General features: G+C 38.0%; 1 protein-coding gene across 4 annotated transcripts in view; it reads left to right on the top strand.

Annotated features, from left to right (window-relative positions):
* PHKA1 (phosphorylase kinase regulatory subunit alpha 1) overlaps positions 1–16,459 on the top strand; it is a 119,331-nt gene extending 102,872 nt beyond the window's left edge. For 2 of the 4 annotated variants that reach the window (XM_070066327.1, XM_017349631.3), the window contains 7 exons: positions 35–136; positions 1,205–1,320; positions 3,286–3,336; positions 11,114–11,275; positions 11,584–11,637; positions 14,458–14,658; positions 15,824–16,338. In XM_070066327.1, the coding sequence (XP_069922428.1) occupies positions 35–136; positions 1,205–1,320; positions 3,286–3,336; positions 11,114–11,275; positions 11,584–11,637; positions 14,458–14,658; positions 15,824–15,997 (860 nt within the window). In that variant the 3' untranslated portion in view covers positions 15,998–16,338. 4 annotated transcript variants of the gene reach the window in all.
* The last annotated feature ends 282 nt before the right edge of the window (positions 16,460–16,741 follow it).

The raw sequence follows: 16,741 nt of genomic DNA, 5'->3' as shown, positions 1-16,741 counted from the left end.
GAAGTCTTCCTGTCTTAATATTTCTCCCACATAGCTGAGGAAGCCACAGAGGGCCTGATGAATCTCAGTCCTTCGGCCATGAAGAATCTCCTGCACCACATTCTCAGTGGCAAGGAGTTTGGAGTGGAACGAAGTGGTAAGATTGAATAACTGCATTTCTGTTTCAGAGCATTTGGTTTCATGTGTCTCATTGCTTTCAAAAGTATTTCGGTAAAAGGAACTTTTTGCCTCCAATAAATAGAAGTCCAATGGATAAAACAATTAAAAGCAAAGTATTTCCTGGAACAAGATTTGGAAACCACTATATGTCTTATCCTTTTTCCTTAAATGATATGCAGATTTAGCATCCCTAATCTGAAAATCAAAAATTTGAAATGTTTCAAAATCCAAAATTGTTGAGCACCGACATGCACCTGATCGCATGTGATGAATCACAGTAAAAATTCAAGTAAAGTAAAAATAGTGTATAAAATTGCCTTCAGACTTTGTATATAAGATATATACAGAATTTTGTGTCTCCAAAATATCCAACATCCAAAAGAAATCTGAAACACTTCTTGTTCCAAACATTTGGATAAGGAATATTCTCAGCTTGTCTCAACTAAGTTGATTGATTACTAACATGTTTCATTTTAACTGCTTTGTCTATTTCCTTACATTATCCTAATTCTCTGCTTTAAGATGACTTACAATCCATTGCATCTGAAACTTTCTTGTGTTATCATTGAGAGTAATTAAGTAGCACTTTATGTGTGTGTAGCTGCTTCAGTATATCTAATATATCCTTTCAATTTCAAATTCAAATTTGTCTAGAAGTCCATGGCAAGCTACTATTCACCCCCTCTTACGATTTTTGCAGTGTTATTTGGTTTTGTCTCTAAAGCAGCAGAGCAAACGAAAAGATCTTATCTCTCATCCTCAACTTTTAGGATTAGGATAAAGATAATATATGTGATCAAAATGGATAGATGCCAGAACTTAGAGTGATAAGGATTCAGTAGGCCTGGGTTGGGGTCTGAGATTCTACTAACAAGTCCCCAGCTGACACTGATGCTGCTGGTACATAGACTACACTCCAATGAGGTTCTACTAGTTGGTTTTTAAAATTAAGTTAAAAATAAAAGTAGGAACACATCTAAATCTCTTAACATGGTAGAGAAAAATTGAATTGTCCCCTTTCTCTTTAATCTCTCATATTATATAGTTCGTCCCACTGATTCAAATGTCAGTCCTGCTATTTCTATCCATGAGATTGGTGCTGTTGGAGCAACCAAAACGGAACGAACTGGGATCATGCAATTAAAAAGTGAGATAAAGCAGGTAGGATACTATTTCATGAATTAACTGTAATATTGTCATGTTTAAGAACATTCTTTCAGAATGAGTCTTTGTTGAGATCATTTATTTTGTTTCATATCCTGAGTTTAATTTGAGGCATTTATTTTTCAGGTGGAATTTCGTAGACTGTCTATCTCAACAGAGAGTCAGGTGAAACAACTAGGGATCCTTGGATATAGTTTAACTTACCTTTAATTCTATGTAGCATGCATGAGCTCTTGGCCTTTTTACAAAAAAATAATAACATACTGTGGAATAGTTTGTTTGAATCTCTTTTATAACAATCATGTTATGGTTTTCCTTTTTAGGGACCAAGCTCTTTTGTTAATTTTAGGAGGAAAGTAACTTGCGTCTGATAGAAAAGAAAAGAAATCCTGAATCCCTCTTTGCTAAGATCAATGTGCAATTTTGGAATTCATTCTCCTTACAAAACTAAACCTAGACTTGCTAGTTTTAAGAGTAGATACTAGAGAGAATGCAAGATTTTTAAATCTATATTCAGGTATTGTTCCACAATTTAACTTTTATCATTGCCATGATAGAGGTATATGAAAGGTATTGTAGACTCAGAGAAGCATCTAAATCAGTCTAACAGTTGTTGGGAGTCACCAACCACCATACTGTACCCTCTTACTTTTCCCTGTAGGTGAGGATCCGTGAGTTTTTACATTACACAAAGGAATAGTTAACACAGCCTTCCCCTTGCTTTTTTTAAAACTCTGGGAAATAATGTAGTTTCAAGATCTCCAACTTGAGAAGGTACTAATTTGGTTGCTCCTATAAAGACATCATATGAAAAGCTTAAAATTACTTCCCTTGCTTTTAGGATAAAATTATGATAGCTTATGGTATTAAAATACATCTGTAAGAGAAGATGTGAAGTGGAGACTTTGTTTGTTAAAGGAATCAGAAATCCTTTTGTAAAAGAATGACCCAAAGCTTGAAGCTTAATTTGGAGTAAACTTCATTTGAGTACACTTATCAAATACCTTTTGACAGCATTTGCTTTTGAGCAAGGGCAAGTACAGAATGAAATTAAAAAGGGCCTTGAGTTGAAAAAAAAAGTTCACTGTACAATTTTTTCCCAGATAAACTGAATAATCTGAAACCTCTCCTATTTGAAAAGTGAAAGAATTATATTCAATAATTGAAAAGAATCATATTGGTGTGCAATCCTTATTTTGGTTGAGAGTGATTGACTAAACTTTTTATAGTTGTTTATAATCATGCATTGTTACTTACAAGTTCATTACATATTTAGAACTAGAAGCTCATGTTCCAAGCTAGATTAATATGATATTAAGAGTTGACCTGCTCAGCTATATCATTTCGGTTTTTTCTATAAATACACTACTTACAGGTCTTCAAGGAAGCCAAAATCATTAGGGCTATAATTTAGAGAATTGAGAGCCCTAAACTTTAATTACTTTCCTACTTCTCAGTATTAATTTTCATTCTCCCCTGCCTGTCTGGTATTTTGTGTTATTCTAATTTCTTTTCCACTTCTCATCAATGCCCATTTTTCTGATTATGAGGGAAAATTCTTAAGATAGTTTTATTTATCTATCTTATGCTTTATCATGACTTCTAGTAAGGGTTGGGTGTCTAGCCCATGGGCCACATAAGGCCAGTGAAACTATTTGGTCTGGCCCTGCTGAGGCAACTGACAACAGAACTCAAAATTCAATAAATCTATAGCAGGCTAATTTTTAAATTGATAATTTTGTATGATCTGCAAATGAAGTTATAAATATCCCGGTAGCCAACGGCAGAAGAGGTTCCCCACCCCTGTTACAGGAAGGCTATTTCATCAGCTTTTTACTGATAACATACTGGCTAATTGCTTAAATAATCTGTACTTTTGCTCTGCTTGTAACTTTTAAAAATATAAGTAATTATTGCCTTGCCATATCCCTTTACATTTCTATTTTCTTTTTCTTTTCATAGCCCAATGGTGGTCATTCGCTGGGTGCAGATTTGATGTCACCATCTTTTCTGGTAACTGCTGATTTTTTTTTTATTACATGCCATTCACAAGTGCTTTGAATATGCTGTTATAGTGGAAGACAATATGGAGAAACCTCAGAAATCTGAAAATAGACCTGCCATATGACCCAGCCAACCCACTCCTGAGAATTTACCCAAGGGAAATGAAATCAGCATATGAAAGGGTTATCTGTACCACCATGTTCATTGCAGCACAATTCACAATAGCTACAATATGGAATCAACCCAAATGTCCATCAACTGATGACTGTATAAAGAAATTACACACACACACACATACACAAACACTATGGGGTACTACCCAGCTGTAAAAAAAAAATGAAATCTTGTCTTTTGCAACAAAGTGGATATAACCATTATATTTAGTGAAGTAAGCCAGTCCCAAAAAGACAAATACTATATGTTTCCCTGATCCTTGGTAACTAAGAGAGTTCCAAAAATGTAATGTATAGAAATGAAATTGACATTTTGAGCTTTGATGATTGTTTACAGCCCTTGTCTACACTGTTGAGGAACACTTTTTTTAAAAAGATTTTTATTTATTTATTTGACAGGTAGAGTTACAGACAGTGAGAGAGAGAGAGACAGAGCAAAAGGTCTTCCTTCCCTTGGTTCACTCCCCAAATGGCTGCAACGGCCAGAGTTGCGTTGATCCAAAGCCAGGTGCCAAGTACTTCTTCCTGGTCTCCCATGGGGGTGCAGGGGCCCAAGCACCTGGGCCATCCTCCACTGCTTTCCCAGGCCACAGCAGGGAGCTGGACTGGAAGAGGAGCAACTGGGACTAGAACCGGCGCCCATATGGAATGCCGGTACCACAAGTGGAGGATTAACCTAGTGCACCACAGCACTGGCCCCAGGAACACTGTTTTTTCTTCTTCCTATTTGTTGAACTCTTTACTTAGTGTAGGATTAATCTTACGAGTATAAAATAAACTGCAAGTTTTACTTAATGTAAAAATTAAGAGAGTAGGAGAGGAAGGAGGAGGAAGGGTGAGAGTATGGGAGGAAATGAGGGTAGGGTGGGAAGTTTCATTGTGTTCCTATCTATATCTGTATATAGAAAATACATGAAATCTGTATGACATACACTGGTTGAATTTTTATTCAAAAAAAAAATGAATCAAGAACTAAAATAGGGGCTGGCGGTGTGGCAAGGCCTGAAGTGCCAGCATCCCATATGGGCACTAGTTCAAGTCCCGGCTGCTCCTCTTCAGATCCAGCTCTCTGCTCTGGCCTGGGAAAGCAGTGGAATATGGTCCAAGTGTTTGGGTCCCTGCATCTACGTATGAGACCCAGAAGAATCTTCTGGCTCCTGACTCCTGGCTCCTGGCTTCAGATCGGCCCAACTCCTACCATTGCGGCCATTTGAGAAGTGAACCAGCCGATGAAAGACCTTTCTCTCTCTCTCTCTCTGTAACTCTACCTCTCAAATAAATAAATAAATCTTTTTTAAAAAAGAACTAAAATAAGTATGAAGCAACTTCATAAATGGGAGATGAAATCTTTGTATTTCTTTTCCAGTAAGGCAGGGAAGGGAGTTCAATTCCATCTTCTTTTCCATTTCAGAAAACAAAATTTAAGGAACATTTGTTAAATACCTGTTTATTCGTTCAACTGATATAATTTATTATATTCTTTTTTTAAAGATTTATTTATTTGAGAGGCAGAGTTATATATAGAGAAAAGTCTTCCATCCACTGGTTCACTCCCCAAATGGCCTCAACAGCCAGAGCTGAGCTGAGCTGATCTGAAGCCAGGAGCTAGGAGCTTCTTCGAGTTTTCTCACACTGGTTCAGGTCCCCAAACACTTGGGTCATCCTCCGTTGCCTTCCCAGGCCATAAGCAGAGAGCTGGATATGAAGAAGAGCAGCCAGGACACAACCCAGCGCCCTTGTAGGATGCCAGTATCCCAGGTGGAGGCTTACCCACTGTGCCATAGTATGGCCCCCTATTATATTCCTACTATGCACCAGGCATTGTGCTAGACAGTATCAGTATCACCTGGGGATGTCGAATGCGAATTCTTGGTCTCCAGCCTAGGTTTACTGAATTAGAAGTACTGAAGGTGATATCTAGCAAGTGGGTTTTAATTAGCTCTTTATGTGATTCTGATGCACTTTTAAATTTGAAAACCACTGGGTGAGCTGTTCTGATTATTAATTCATTTAGTAAATGTTATTTGAGTACCAATTTTATGCCAGGCACTGCAGCTACAACAGTGAATGAAACAGATGTGTTCCTTGCCCTCACAAGGCTTTTAGTTTAGGAAGACTGATCTCTAATTACATTTCTTCAGTTTGAATCAGTGACTCATAATGGCCTATGATTTAAGATCTCTTACACTGATGACATTTAGAACAGATGACAGTCAAACAAAAAACTGAAAATTTATTGGAAACAATATTGGTATTTTCATTACCCATATTCACATATCCTGTATGAGTTAATAAGACTTGTCAAAGTATGTCATATCCATGTTAATAGGAGACCAAGACATAGAAGAAAATTTAACCTGAAAATTCAAAACTATTGATATTTGGTTTTGGAAAAGTCTCAGTTATTCACTATCAGATATATACACTTTCAAGTTTGACCCCAGTCTCAGCAGCCTGCAATCCTGATGGTAGAGAACAACGAAGATGAATAAATGGCAGTTCATCTACTTGGGAGATCATTTTGATAGTCACTTACTAATAGAAATGTTTGGGGGTACTTTTCTCTTTTACATAGCAGTGGCTGATGATTAAGGCATTTGGCCCAAATTAAACTATGAAGTTTTTATCTCAGAAAATATTCCTATTATCTTCTATCTTATCTTTATTTCTGAATCTAAACTTTCTCCAGTGTATTTCATCCTTTACTTGGTATAATCTTTTTCAATGTTTATTATATTGTACCTTGTATCAAAACTTCATTCCTTTGTATTGTTGAATAATATCCCATTATATTGATATAACATATTTTATTTATCCATTCATCAATTGGTAGGCATCTGGATTGTTTCTACTTTTTCAGCTGTTATGAATAATGCTGCTATAAACCACCATGTATAAATTTTTGTAAGGACATATGTTTTCATTTCCCTTGGAGATATATCTCAGAGTAGAAATATTCAGTCATATGGTAACTGTTTTTAACATTCTGAAGAACTGCCAAACATTTCCAAAGGGGTTACATCAGTTTATATTCCTACACCAATATATGAGGGTTCCAATTTCTTTACATCCTTATCAACCCTTCCATCCACTGGTTCACTCCCCAAATGCCTGCAGCTACTACGGCTGGGCCAGGCTGAAGCCAAGAGCCCAGAACTCAGTCCTACTCTCCCACATGAATGGCAGGGACCCAAGTACTTAAGCCATCATTGGCTGCCTTCCAGGGTGCACATTAGCAGGAAGCTGGATTGGAAGCAGATGAGCTGGGCCTCAAATCAGGGTGTCCAAATGGAATGTGAGAGTCCCAAGTGGCATTTTAACCACTATGCCAAATGCCTGCTTCTGTCTCTTTTTTGATTTGTTGCTCGTGTTTTTGGTATCACATTTAAAAAGGCTTTGAACAAATCACAAATATTTCTTGCTATTCTTATTCTAAGATTTTTATAGATTTAGCTCTTACAATGTAGGTCTATGATTATGTTGGGGTTGTCCCCAAGACCATGCCTGGGTTCAGTGATTCACTAAGAGGACTCATATGTCTCAGAATATAGTTTGAGTAAACTATGATTTATTAGGAAGCCTCCCCAAATCCAGATTTCCAGATGCCAGTCATGGGCCAGCCTTGTAAGCATGCCTTCCAAAAGTAGCAGTTCCAGCCTGCTATGTTAATTCATTTCTGTACAATGATCCATTTGGACTCAATTTTTTTTGTATGGTGTGAGGTACATCGTCCAATTTTATTTTTTTAAAAGTTTCAATATATAATATTTTTACATTTGGGGGCATGCAACATTTCAACACATGTATATAGCACAAATTGATCAAATAGAGCAATTAGCCTTTTCCACATCATATTTTCTTTGTGTTTGCAGACTTCCAGCTTCAGTCTTCTAGTTATAGATGCAGTATATAGTACATTATTATGGATTATAATCACCTCACTGTGCTGTGGAACATTAGAACTCACTAATTCTGTCTTACTACATCTATCTTGCTTCTTACTTCTATCTTATTACTACTTTTTTTTTTTAATTTATTTGACGGATAGACAGTGAGAGAGAGAGAGAGAAAGGTCTTCCTTCCATTGGTCACCCCCCAAATGGCCGCAACGGCCAGAGCTACGCCGATCCGAGGCCAGGAGCCAGGTGCTTCCTCCTGGTCTCCCAGGCGGGTGCAGGGACTAGAACCCGGCGCCCATATGGGATGCCGGCACCACAGGCGGAGGATTAACCGAGTGAGCCACAGCGCCGGCCCCTTATTACTACTTCTGTTACTTCTTCTAATGGACCTTGTTATCCAAACTCCCTCTATCCCCCCTCCTCGCATTGTTTCAAGCCTTGGTAATCACTATTCTAAGATCAGATTAAACTTCCACATATTCAGAAGAACATGCAGTCTTTCTATGTCTGGCTTACTTCACTCAACATAATGACATAACTCTATCCATTTTGTTGTAGATGTCAAAATGTCTTTATTTTTATGCTTGAATAACATTAATTATCATATATAGTTCACATTTTATTTATCCATTCATCACTGATGAACACCTACATTGATTCCATATCGTGACTATTATGACTAGTCTACAATGAACATGGGAATACAGACGTCTCTTTGACACTTTGACATACTGATTTAACTTTCTGTAGATATATACCAAAAAGTCTAAAAGCTGAGTCATATGATAGTTTTTTAGTTTTTTAGGAATGTCCATACTGTTCTCCATAATTGCTGTGATAATTTACATTCCCACCAACTGTATATAAAGGATCCCTTTTCTCCACATCCTCACCAGAATTTTTTTTATGCTTTTCGATTATAGCCATTCTAACTGGAATGAGATGATACCTCATGTGGTAGGAATTTGTGTTTCCCTGATGGCTAGTGATCCTGAGCATTTTTGCTTATGCTTGTTGGCCATTTGTATTTCTTCTTTTGAGAAATGTCAATTCAGATCCTTTGTCCACTTCTTAACTAGATTGTCTGTTTTGTTGTGAGTTTTTTGAGATCCTGATGTATTCTGGATATTAATCCTTTGTCAAATTAATAGTTTGCTAATATTTTCCCCAGTGTGTGAGTGTCTCTTCAGTCTGGTGATTGTTAAAAAAAATTTAAGTGTATAATACAATTTGGTTAACTACAGGCATGATGTGAGACAATACCTCTAGAACCTACTCACCTTGCATAACTGAAACTTTATACCAATGGAATAACAAGCCCCCATTTCCTTATCTTCCCGTTCCCCAGCGACCACTATTCTCTCTTCATCTATGACTTTGACTACTTTAGATAACTCACATAACTGTAATCATACAGTATTTGTCTTTCTGCAATAGGCTTATTTCACTTAGCATAAAATCCTCCAGGTTCATCCATGTTGTCATATATTACAATATTTCCTTCCTTTTTTATGACTGATTAATATTCCATTGTATGTCCATATATATCTGTTGGCCATTTGAATGTCTTCTTTGGTGAAATATCTATTCAAGTGAAATATAATCTCTTTTGTTATTGATCATAATTATATCATGCAATTTTATTCACTTATTAGTTGTGATTTTTTAGTGAATTCCTTAGAATTTTCTATCTATAAGATCATGTCATCTCCAAATAGAGATGGTCTGATTTCTTCCATTCGCATCTGAACGTCTTTCCTTGCTTAATTGTCCTAGCTAGATCTCCTGCACAAAGTCAAACAGAAGTAGCAAGAATGGGCATCCTCTTGTTCTGATCCTAGGAGGGGACACATCAGGCTCTGACCACTTTTTTTTATCAGTTGTGGGTTCCTGGAGGAAAACAATGTAATCTTTAATTAGATTGAGGTAATTCCCTTATGTTACTAGTTTGCTGAGTGGTTGTTTCTTTTTTCTTTCTTTTTTAATTAGGAAGGCATGTTGCATTTTGTTAAAATGATGTGGATTTTATTCTTTATTCTTGTGGTGTATAAAATTAATTGATATTCAGATATTAAAACAACTTAAATTCCTAGAATAAATCCCACTTCATCTTGTTGCATAATCCTTTTTATGTGTCACTGAATTCAGTTCACTAGATTTTCCTATGATGTCTTTGTCTGCTTTTGGTATCAAGAACAAGTTGAGATGTGTTCCCATCTCTAGTCCTTTTTTTTGGGGGGGGCGTGGAATTTATGAAGAACTAGTGTTACTTTTTAAAATATTTTATATAATTAACCAGCAAAGTCATGTGTGCTTGGGTTTTTCTTTGTGGGAAGATTTCTACTTACTAATTCAATCTCTTTAGTTGTTATAAATCTGTTCAGATTCTCTGTTTCTTTTTGAATAACATTGGGTAGTTTGTGTTTTTGTAGGACTGTGTCCATTTCATTTAAGTTATATAATTTGTTAGTACATTGTTGCTTGATAGTAAGTATGTTTTTATACTCCTTTTTACTTGGATAAGATTGGAACTGATGTGCCTTTTTTCTTTCTTTTTATTCTTTATTTAGCTAAATACTTGTCCATTTCTTTTAAATTTTCATTAAAAATTTTTGGTTTAATTGATTTTCTCTATTATTTTTATAATCTTTATTTCCTTTCCACTCTAATCTTTATTATTTCTCTCTTTTTTGCTTGCTCTTCTTTTTCATTGTCATAAGGTGGAAGCTTTGGTTATTGACTTGAGACATTTATTCTTTTAATACAGAAATGTATTTCTATCTTTTTAAAGACTTATTTATTTTAAATGCAGAACTCATAAAAAGAGACAGAGAGAGAAAAACATCTTCCATCTGCTAGTTCACTCCCCAAATGGCAGCAGTGGCTGTGTCTGGGCCAGGCTGAAGCCAGGAGCCCAGAAATCCATCTGGGTCTCTCACATGTGTGGCAGAAGCCCTAGTACTTGGGCCATCTTCTGCTGTTTTTCCAGATGCATTAGCAGAGAGCTGAATCAGAAGCAAAGCAGCTGGCTGGGACTTGAACTGGTGCTCTGATATGGGATGCCAGCATCACAAGCAATTGCTTAATCCACTGCACCACAATGTTAGCCCCAATACAGAAACTTACAACAAATTTTCTCTTCAAGCACTGTTTTAGATGTATCCCGTAAATTTTGGTAGGTTGTATTTTCATTTTCATTCACCTCAGAGTATTTTTTAATTTTCCTTGTGATTTTTTTCTTTACTGTGTTGGTTATTTAATAGTATTTTTAATTTCCACATACGAGTATTTTTAAATTTCCTCCTGTAACTCATTTCTAATTTAATTCTGTTGTAGTTAGAGACATACCTCATATGATTTCAATTCTCTTAACTTTATTAAGATTTGTTTTATGACTCAAAAGAACAGCCAACTAAGCCGTAGACCAGGTAGAATTTTAACAGAGATAACCAAATAATGAAAGGGCTAATAATGTTTCATAGCATCAGTATTTTTTCAGTTCTTGTTAGGTATCAGATTACTTTTTGAAAAGCTTATACCAGTGTACAACAACACTAGTGATATATACCTAAGTCTACTGCCTTCACTTCAAGCTTTCTATCTTGGCTGTTTCACTTTATATATAGTGTATCATTCTGCAGTGTTTATGTTCCACTTCGTCAGAGACACAGAGGTAATTTTGATTTATGATCTTTTCTCTATTCTTCTCCTAAGTCTCCTGGAACCTCTGTGACTCCGAGTAGTGGGTCCTTTCCTGGTCATCACACATCTAAAGATAGTCGTCAAGGTCAATGGCAACGCCGAAGAAGGCTGGATGGAGCACTAAATAGAGTCCCAATTGGATTTTATCAAAAAGTATGGAAGGTTTTGCAGAAGGTGAGCATAACTCATTGTAGATGTCTGCTTATTTTTCCTCCTGAAATTCTCAGTTTCTTTGGCTAAGATAGGTCATGACTATACTGTCATGGGGTCCCTGGCTCCTGGCTTTGACCTGGCCTGGCCATGGCTGTTGTGGTCATTTGGGGTGTGAAAGATCTTCCTCTCCTTCTCCCTTTACTTCTCTGTCACTTTGTCTTTCATATAAAATAAGCAAACCTTTAAAAAAGGAAGAAAGAAATGCATGTCTCTTTTACAGGTCTCCAGTTGTTAGTCTAACTTTGGTGACATATTTTTCTGCTTTGTAGTGTCATGGACTTTCTGTGGAAGGTTTTGTTCTTCCTTCTTCAACAACTAGAGAGGTAAGTAAGATTCTGTGTCCTTCACATTCATGTGGCTGATTGTTCACCGAGCTAAAGGATTTCAGTGATCACTTTTCAAAGTAACAGGCCTATGCCATTATAAGTCAACTGAACATTAAATGCATCTAAAGAAAGGAGAGAATTTTTTTAAAAAATTGAATGGAAGGCCAGCGCCACGGCTCACTAGGCTAATCCTCTGCCTGCGGAGCCGGCACACCGGGTTCTAGTCCTGGTCAGAGCGCCAGATTCTGTCCCGGTTGCCCCTCTTCCAGGCCAGCTCTCTGCTGTGGCCCAGGAGTGCAGTGGAGGATGGCCCAAGTGCTTGGGCCCTGCACCCGCATGGGAGACCAGGAGAAGCACCTGGCTCCCGGCTTCAGATCAGCGCGGTGCGCCGGCTGCAGCGGCCATTGCAGGGTGAACCAACAGTAAAGGAAGACCTTTCTCTTTGTCTCTCTCTCACACTGTCCACTCTGCCTGTCAAAAATTAAAAAAAAAATTAAAATTAAAATTAAAATTAAAATTTAAAATTTAAAAAAATTGCATGTATCCCATTAGCTATATAAGTATGACTTCTTTTAATGACTGATTAAGTTGATCTGGTTTATGTGAATGTTAGGGCAGAAGGAATAGAAATCCTAGAATTAATGACTTCTCTTGTCCCCTCCCATCCTTATCATTACCCCCTCTCTTATAGGATGCTTGTAGAGCACTCTAGCATAAAGCAGTGATCCTTAGGTTTATTTGTTAGATCAACCTGGGTTCCCATATCCAACTTAGTGGATTAGAATTTTCAGAGATGGGGCCTGAGGATATGGATTTTTTTAAATCTATAAAACGATTCTGATATTTCATCACCATTGGAAAGCACTGCTGCAAACCAGAGGCATAGATTATGAAAAGCCTTAATATTCTTCCTTTTATCCAAATCACCATGTCCCCTATTTGTCTTTTCTTTGCCTTTAAATAAACTTGAAATGTTAACAGAATTAATAATGTATCCATACCTGAATAGTACTTTTAAAAGTATTCAAAGCACTTTCACATTATTTATTTTGATCTTCAACACAAGTATGTGAGAAAACTAAAGAATGAATGGTCATTCTCAATGTACAGATTAAGGAGGGGCTGAGTTGTGGCCTGGGGGGTTAGGCCTCTGCTCATGATGCTGGCATCCTATATTTGTGCAAGTTCCTTTCCCAGCTGCTTCACTTCTGATCAAGCTCCATGGTAATACACCTGGGAAAGCAGCCAAAGATTGCTCAAATATTTGGGTCCCTGCATCCATGTGGGAGACCTAGATGAAGCTCCTGGCCTTTGGCTTCAGCCTGGACCAACCCCAACCTTTGCAGCCATTTGGGGAGTGAACCAGTGGATGGAAGATATATTCTCTCTCTCTCTCTCTCTCTCCCCCACCCCTCTCTGTAACTCTACTTTTCAAATAAATAAAAATAAGGGGGAAAAAGTTTAGAGATTGTCCAAAGTTATATAACTAGTAAATGACTAAGACAGCATTTGAACCCGGATCTTTAGACCCCCAAGTCCACATCACCTCCCTAGAGTACATACTCAATACAACTTTACCAATGATTATTCCTCAGTGTCCTTCACCCTATAATAATTTTACAGGTCTTGGCCGGTGCCGCGGCTCACTAGGCTAATCCTCCGCCTGCGGCGCCAGCACACCGGGTTCTAGTCCTAGTCGGGGCGCCGGATTCTGTCCTGGTTGCCCCTCTTCCAGTCCAGTTCTCTGCTGTGGCCCAAGTCCTTGGGCCCTGCACCTGCATGGGAGACCAGGAGAAGCACCTGGCTCCTGGCTTCGGATCAGTGTGGTGCGCCAGCCGCAGCGCGCCGGCCGCAGCAGCCATTGGAGGGTGAACCAACGGTAAAGGAAGACCTTTCTCTCTGTCTCTCTCACTGTCCACTCTGCCTGTCAAAAAAAAATCTTAAAAAAAAATTTTATATGTCTTAAAGCCTATTTTTTACTATAACAATATGTAAATGTTTTATGTAATTCTAATCATCATGTGTATACAATTTTAAGTCCTACTTAATTTTTCCTTTACCTTTATTCTTTTAAATGGCTCCATAAAACTCATCAAGTTGCTATGACATGCTATGGCATTATTTATACAACCATTCCTGTGCTTAGGTTACTTCTAGTTTTACACTTAAGATTAATGCTGCTATAAACACTCATGCGCACGGAGGAGTTTGCTCCTCTTTTTTTTTTTTTAGATTTATTTATTTATTTATTTATTTGAGAGTCAGGGGTACACAGTGAGAGAAGGAGAGGCAGAGAGAGAGAGAGGTCTTCCATCTGTTGGTTCACTCCCCAGATGGCCACAACAGCTGGAGCTGCACTGATCCGAACCAGGAGCCAGGAGCCTCCTCCGGGTCTCCCACGTGGGTGCAGGGGCCCAAGCACTTGGGCCATCTTGGACTGCTTTTCTAGGCCATAGCGGAGAGCTGGATTGTAAGAGGAGCAGCCAGGACACGAACGGGCGCCCATATGGGATGCCAGCACTTCAGGCCAGGGCGTTACCCCGCTGCACCACAGTGCTGGCCCCTCTCATTTTCTTCCCTCTTTTGAATTAAGTTCCTTAGGATGAACTCCCAGAAATAGGATTATGGGGTACAGGGCATTGACACATTTATGACTCTTGTTATGCATTGCCAGAGTGCCTTGCAAAGAGACAGAACCAATTTACTCACTCAATTATTTTAAAGGGGGATGAAGCAGTTACTTGTGGCTACTGTGTTTTTACTGCCTTTCCTACATGATGGACTCTTAGGTTGTGATTTTCTTTTTCTCTATCACAGATGACTCCGGGAGAGATTAAATTCTCTGTTCATGTGGAGTCTGTCCTGAATCGGGTACCTCAGCCAGAGTACCGCCAGCTTCTAGTTGAAGCCATCCTTGTTCTTACCATGCTGGCAGATATTGAAATTCATAGCATTGGAAGTATCATCGCTGTGGAAAAAATAGTGCATATAGCCAATGACTTGTTCCTTCAAGAACAGGTAGATAAACCTATTTTTTATCTCAAAGGAGAATGTTTGATAGTAACCTGAACTTCAGAACTCTTCATGAAGCCTAGGTCACTTTCCTGTCCCCACTTCCTTATCACTCTTTGTTGGACCCCCTTTGTAGTGTCTTTGAGCTGTTTGCAATGGAGTAGGCCGCAGGAAAACTTCTGTCTTTTACCATGTGTTTTGTGGTTTGTGTTAGATTCTTACGTTGCCTGGAACTCAGGTTTTAACTCTTTTCCCTGAAAAGCCCTAAAGTATAGCATTAGTATCATATTTCAGTTTCCTGTTCACAGCACTTTTTCTATAGTTTTAAGAAATTAATAAGGGCCTATTTGGTAGCACATCCTATTAAGGAAAAGAGATTTGTTTTTGAATCGCTTTACTTTTGCTTTTGCTATTTCCCTATGTGAAAACCATAGCGAAACTTTTATTTCTACATTTTTCTTATTTTAAAATAAATCTTCTGGTAAATGAATCATAGTAAAATACAAATATTTATTGAAAGTATTCCAAATGTTGCCCAGATTGAACCAGCATGCATAAGGAGGATATGCAGTGTTGTCAATAGGAAAATCTCTAAAACATACTGTGGGATGTAAAAGAAAAGTATCCAGAATTTCCTGGACAGTCTTAATTTTAAATATTCTGGGTTGCTGTCAATTCATGTATCAGAAAATGGACCCCTTAGTCATACACTTTAGCCTTAGAAAAGTTATGCTCTATTTGTATTAAGTTGGCTTAGAAAGCCATGACCAAATGCAAGATAAATGAATACATACAAGGTGAAATCAGTAGTAGTAGATGGAATCAGACCAAAGTCCCACCATGAAGATTCATGTTAACATTTGCCTCTTAACTGGTGCAACTTAGTTATTATTGTATATTTAACTTTCAAAAAATTTATTGTAATGGGAAAAATGCAAAACAACCATTTTTTAATAATTGTCATAATTTGGGGGTAACGCAGCCACGTGTATAGAAATGCATATTCGCTCTTTCATGCATAATCCTAATCCCTTCCTGGCCAGACAGCCTAGGAGCCAATTAATTGGTTACAGAGAGGAGGCTCTGATTTTTATTAATCAGGACTCAACTTAGTAGGATTGGTAATTTTTCCTTTCCTCTGTGTTCTCCCCCTCCCTTAAAAAACAAACAGAAAACCCTTGGCGCAGATGATATCATGTTGGCAAAGGATCCTGCATCTGGCATCTGTACTCTTCTGTATGACAGTGCACCCAGTGGCAGGTTTGGCACCATGACCTACCTCTCCAAGGCAGCCGCCACCTACGTGCAAGAGTTCCTGCCCCACAGCATCTGTGCCATGCAATGAGGGCTTTGGGTCCTGGCTGCTGAGATCCTTTGACAGTTGATTGTGCATGGAAGTGGAATGTTATCACCTGATCACTCCCACCCAGCCTCTTTCTGCCCCATCCCTCCCAAGAAGAGAGAACATCTCCGATAAACTAACTGCTTTAGAAGAAGTGAAGGCTTCCCTGGAAGCTCCCTTCCAGCGTGCGGATGCTCAAACCACGCCTTTCATTAGCAGCTTGAATTCTTTCATGGTTCATAAAAGTTTGCATGTGTTTTGTTCTCTAGATCTGTTACCTACTTGGTTTTCTAACTCCTGTTTGGGGAGCAGGTATTAATAATAACTTATTCCTAAAGTTTGAATTTTCTCATGTGTGGTTTTATTATGTGTATGTGTGGTAGGTACTTTGGGACATTATTTCAAATGTGCAAACTCTAAATGGTTGGATTTTATGCTACCATAAATTGGAAATCTCTATCCTAAGTGCTTTTTGTGGTTGGAAAAGAGAGTATCTGGTCATTCTTCACTTACAAGTTGGCTTATACTGAGTGGTGAATTATTGTCTCTACTATTACTGTCTCTGTATCTGCACACATAATACCTAGTCCCACTATTCTGAAATATCAACAATGCAAATACACCATGTATATTTAAGGACTTCTGTATTAACAGCTGAAATCACATTTTATGAAGATTTCTGATACTCAGAGATATATTTGCAGCAGAAAATACAGAACAACTCAAAGGAATGGAGCCAGGTGCCTG

This window comes from Oryctolagus cuniculus, chromosome X (assembly GCF_964237555.1).
Source record: "Oryctolagus cuniculus chromosome X, mOryCun1.1, whole genome shotgun sequence".
NCBI lineage: Eukaryota > Metazoa > Chordata > Mammalia > Lagomorpha > Leporidae > Oryctolagus > Oryctolagus cuniculus.
This window is presented reverse-complemented; position numbering and strand designations above follow the sequence as displayed.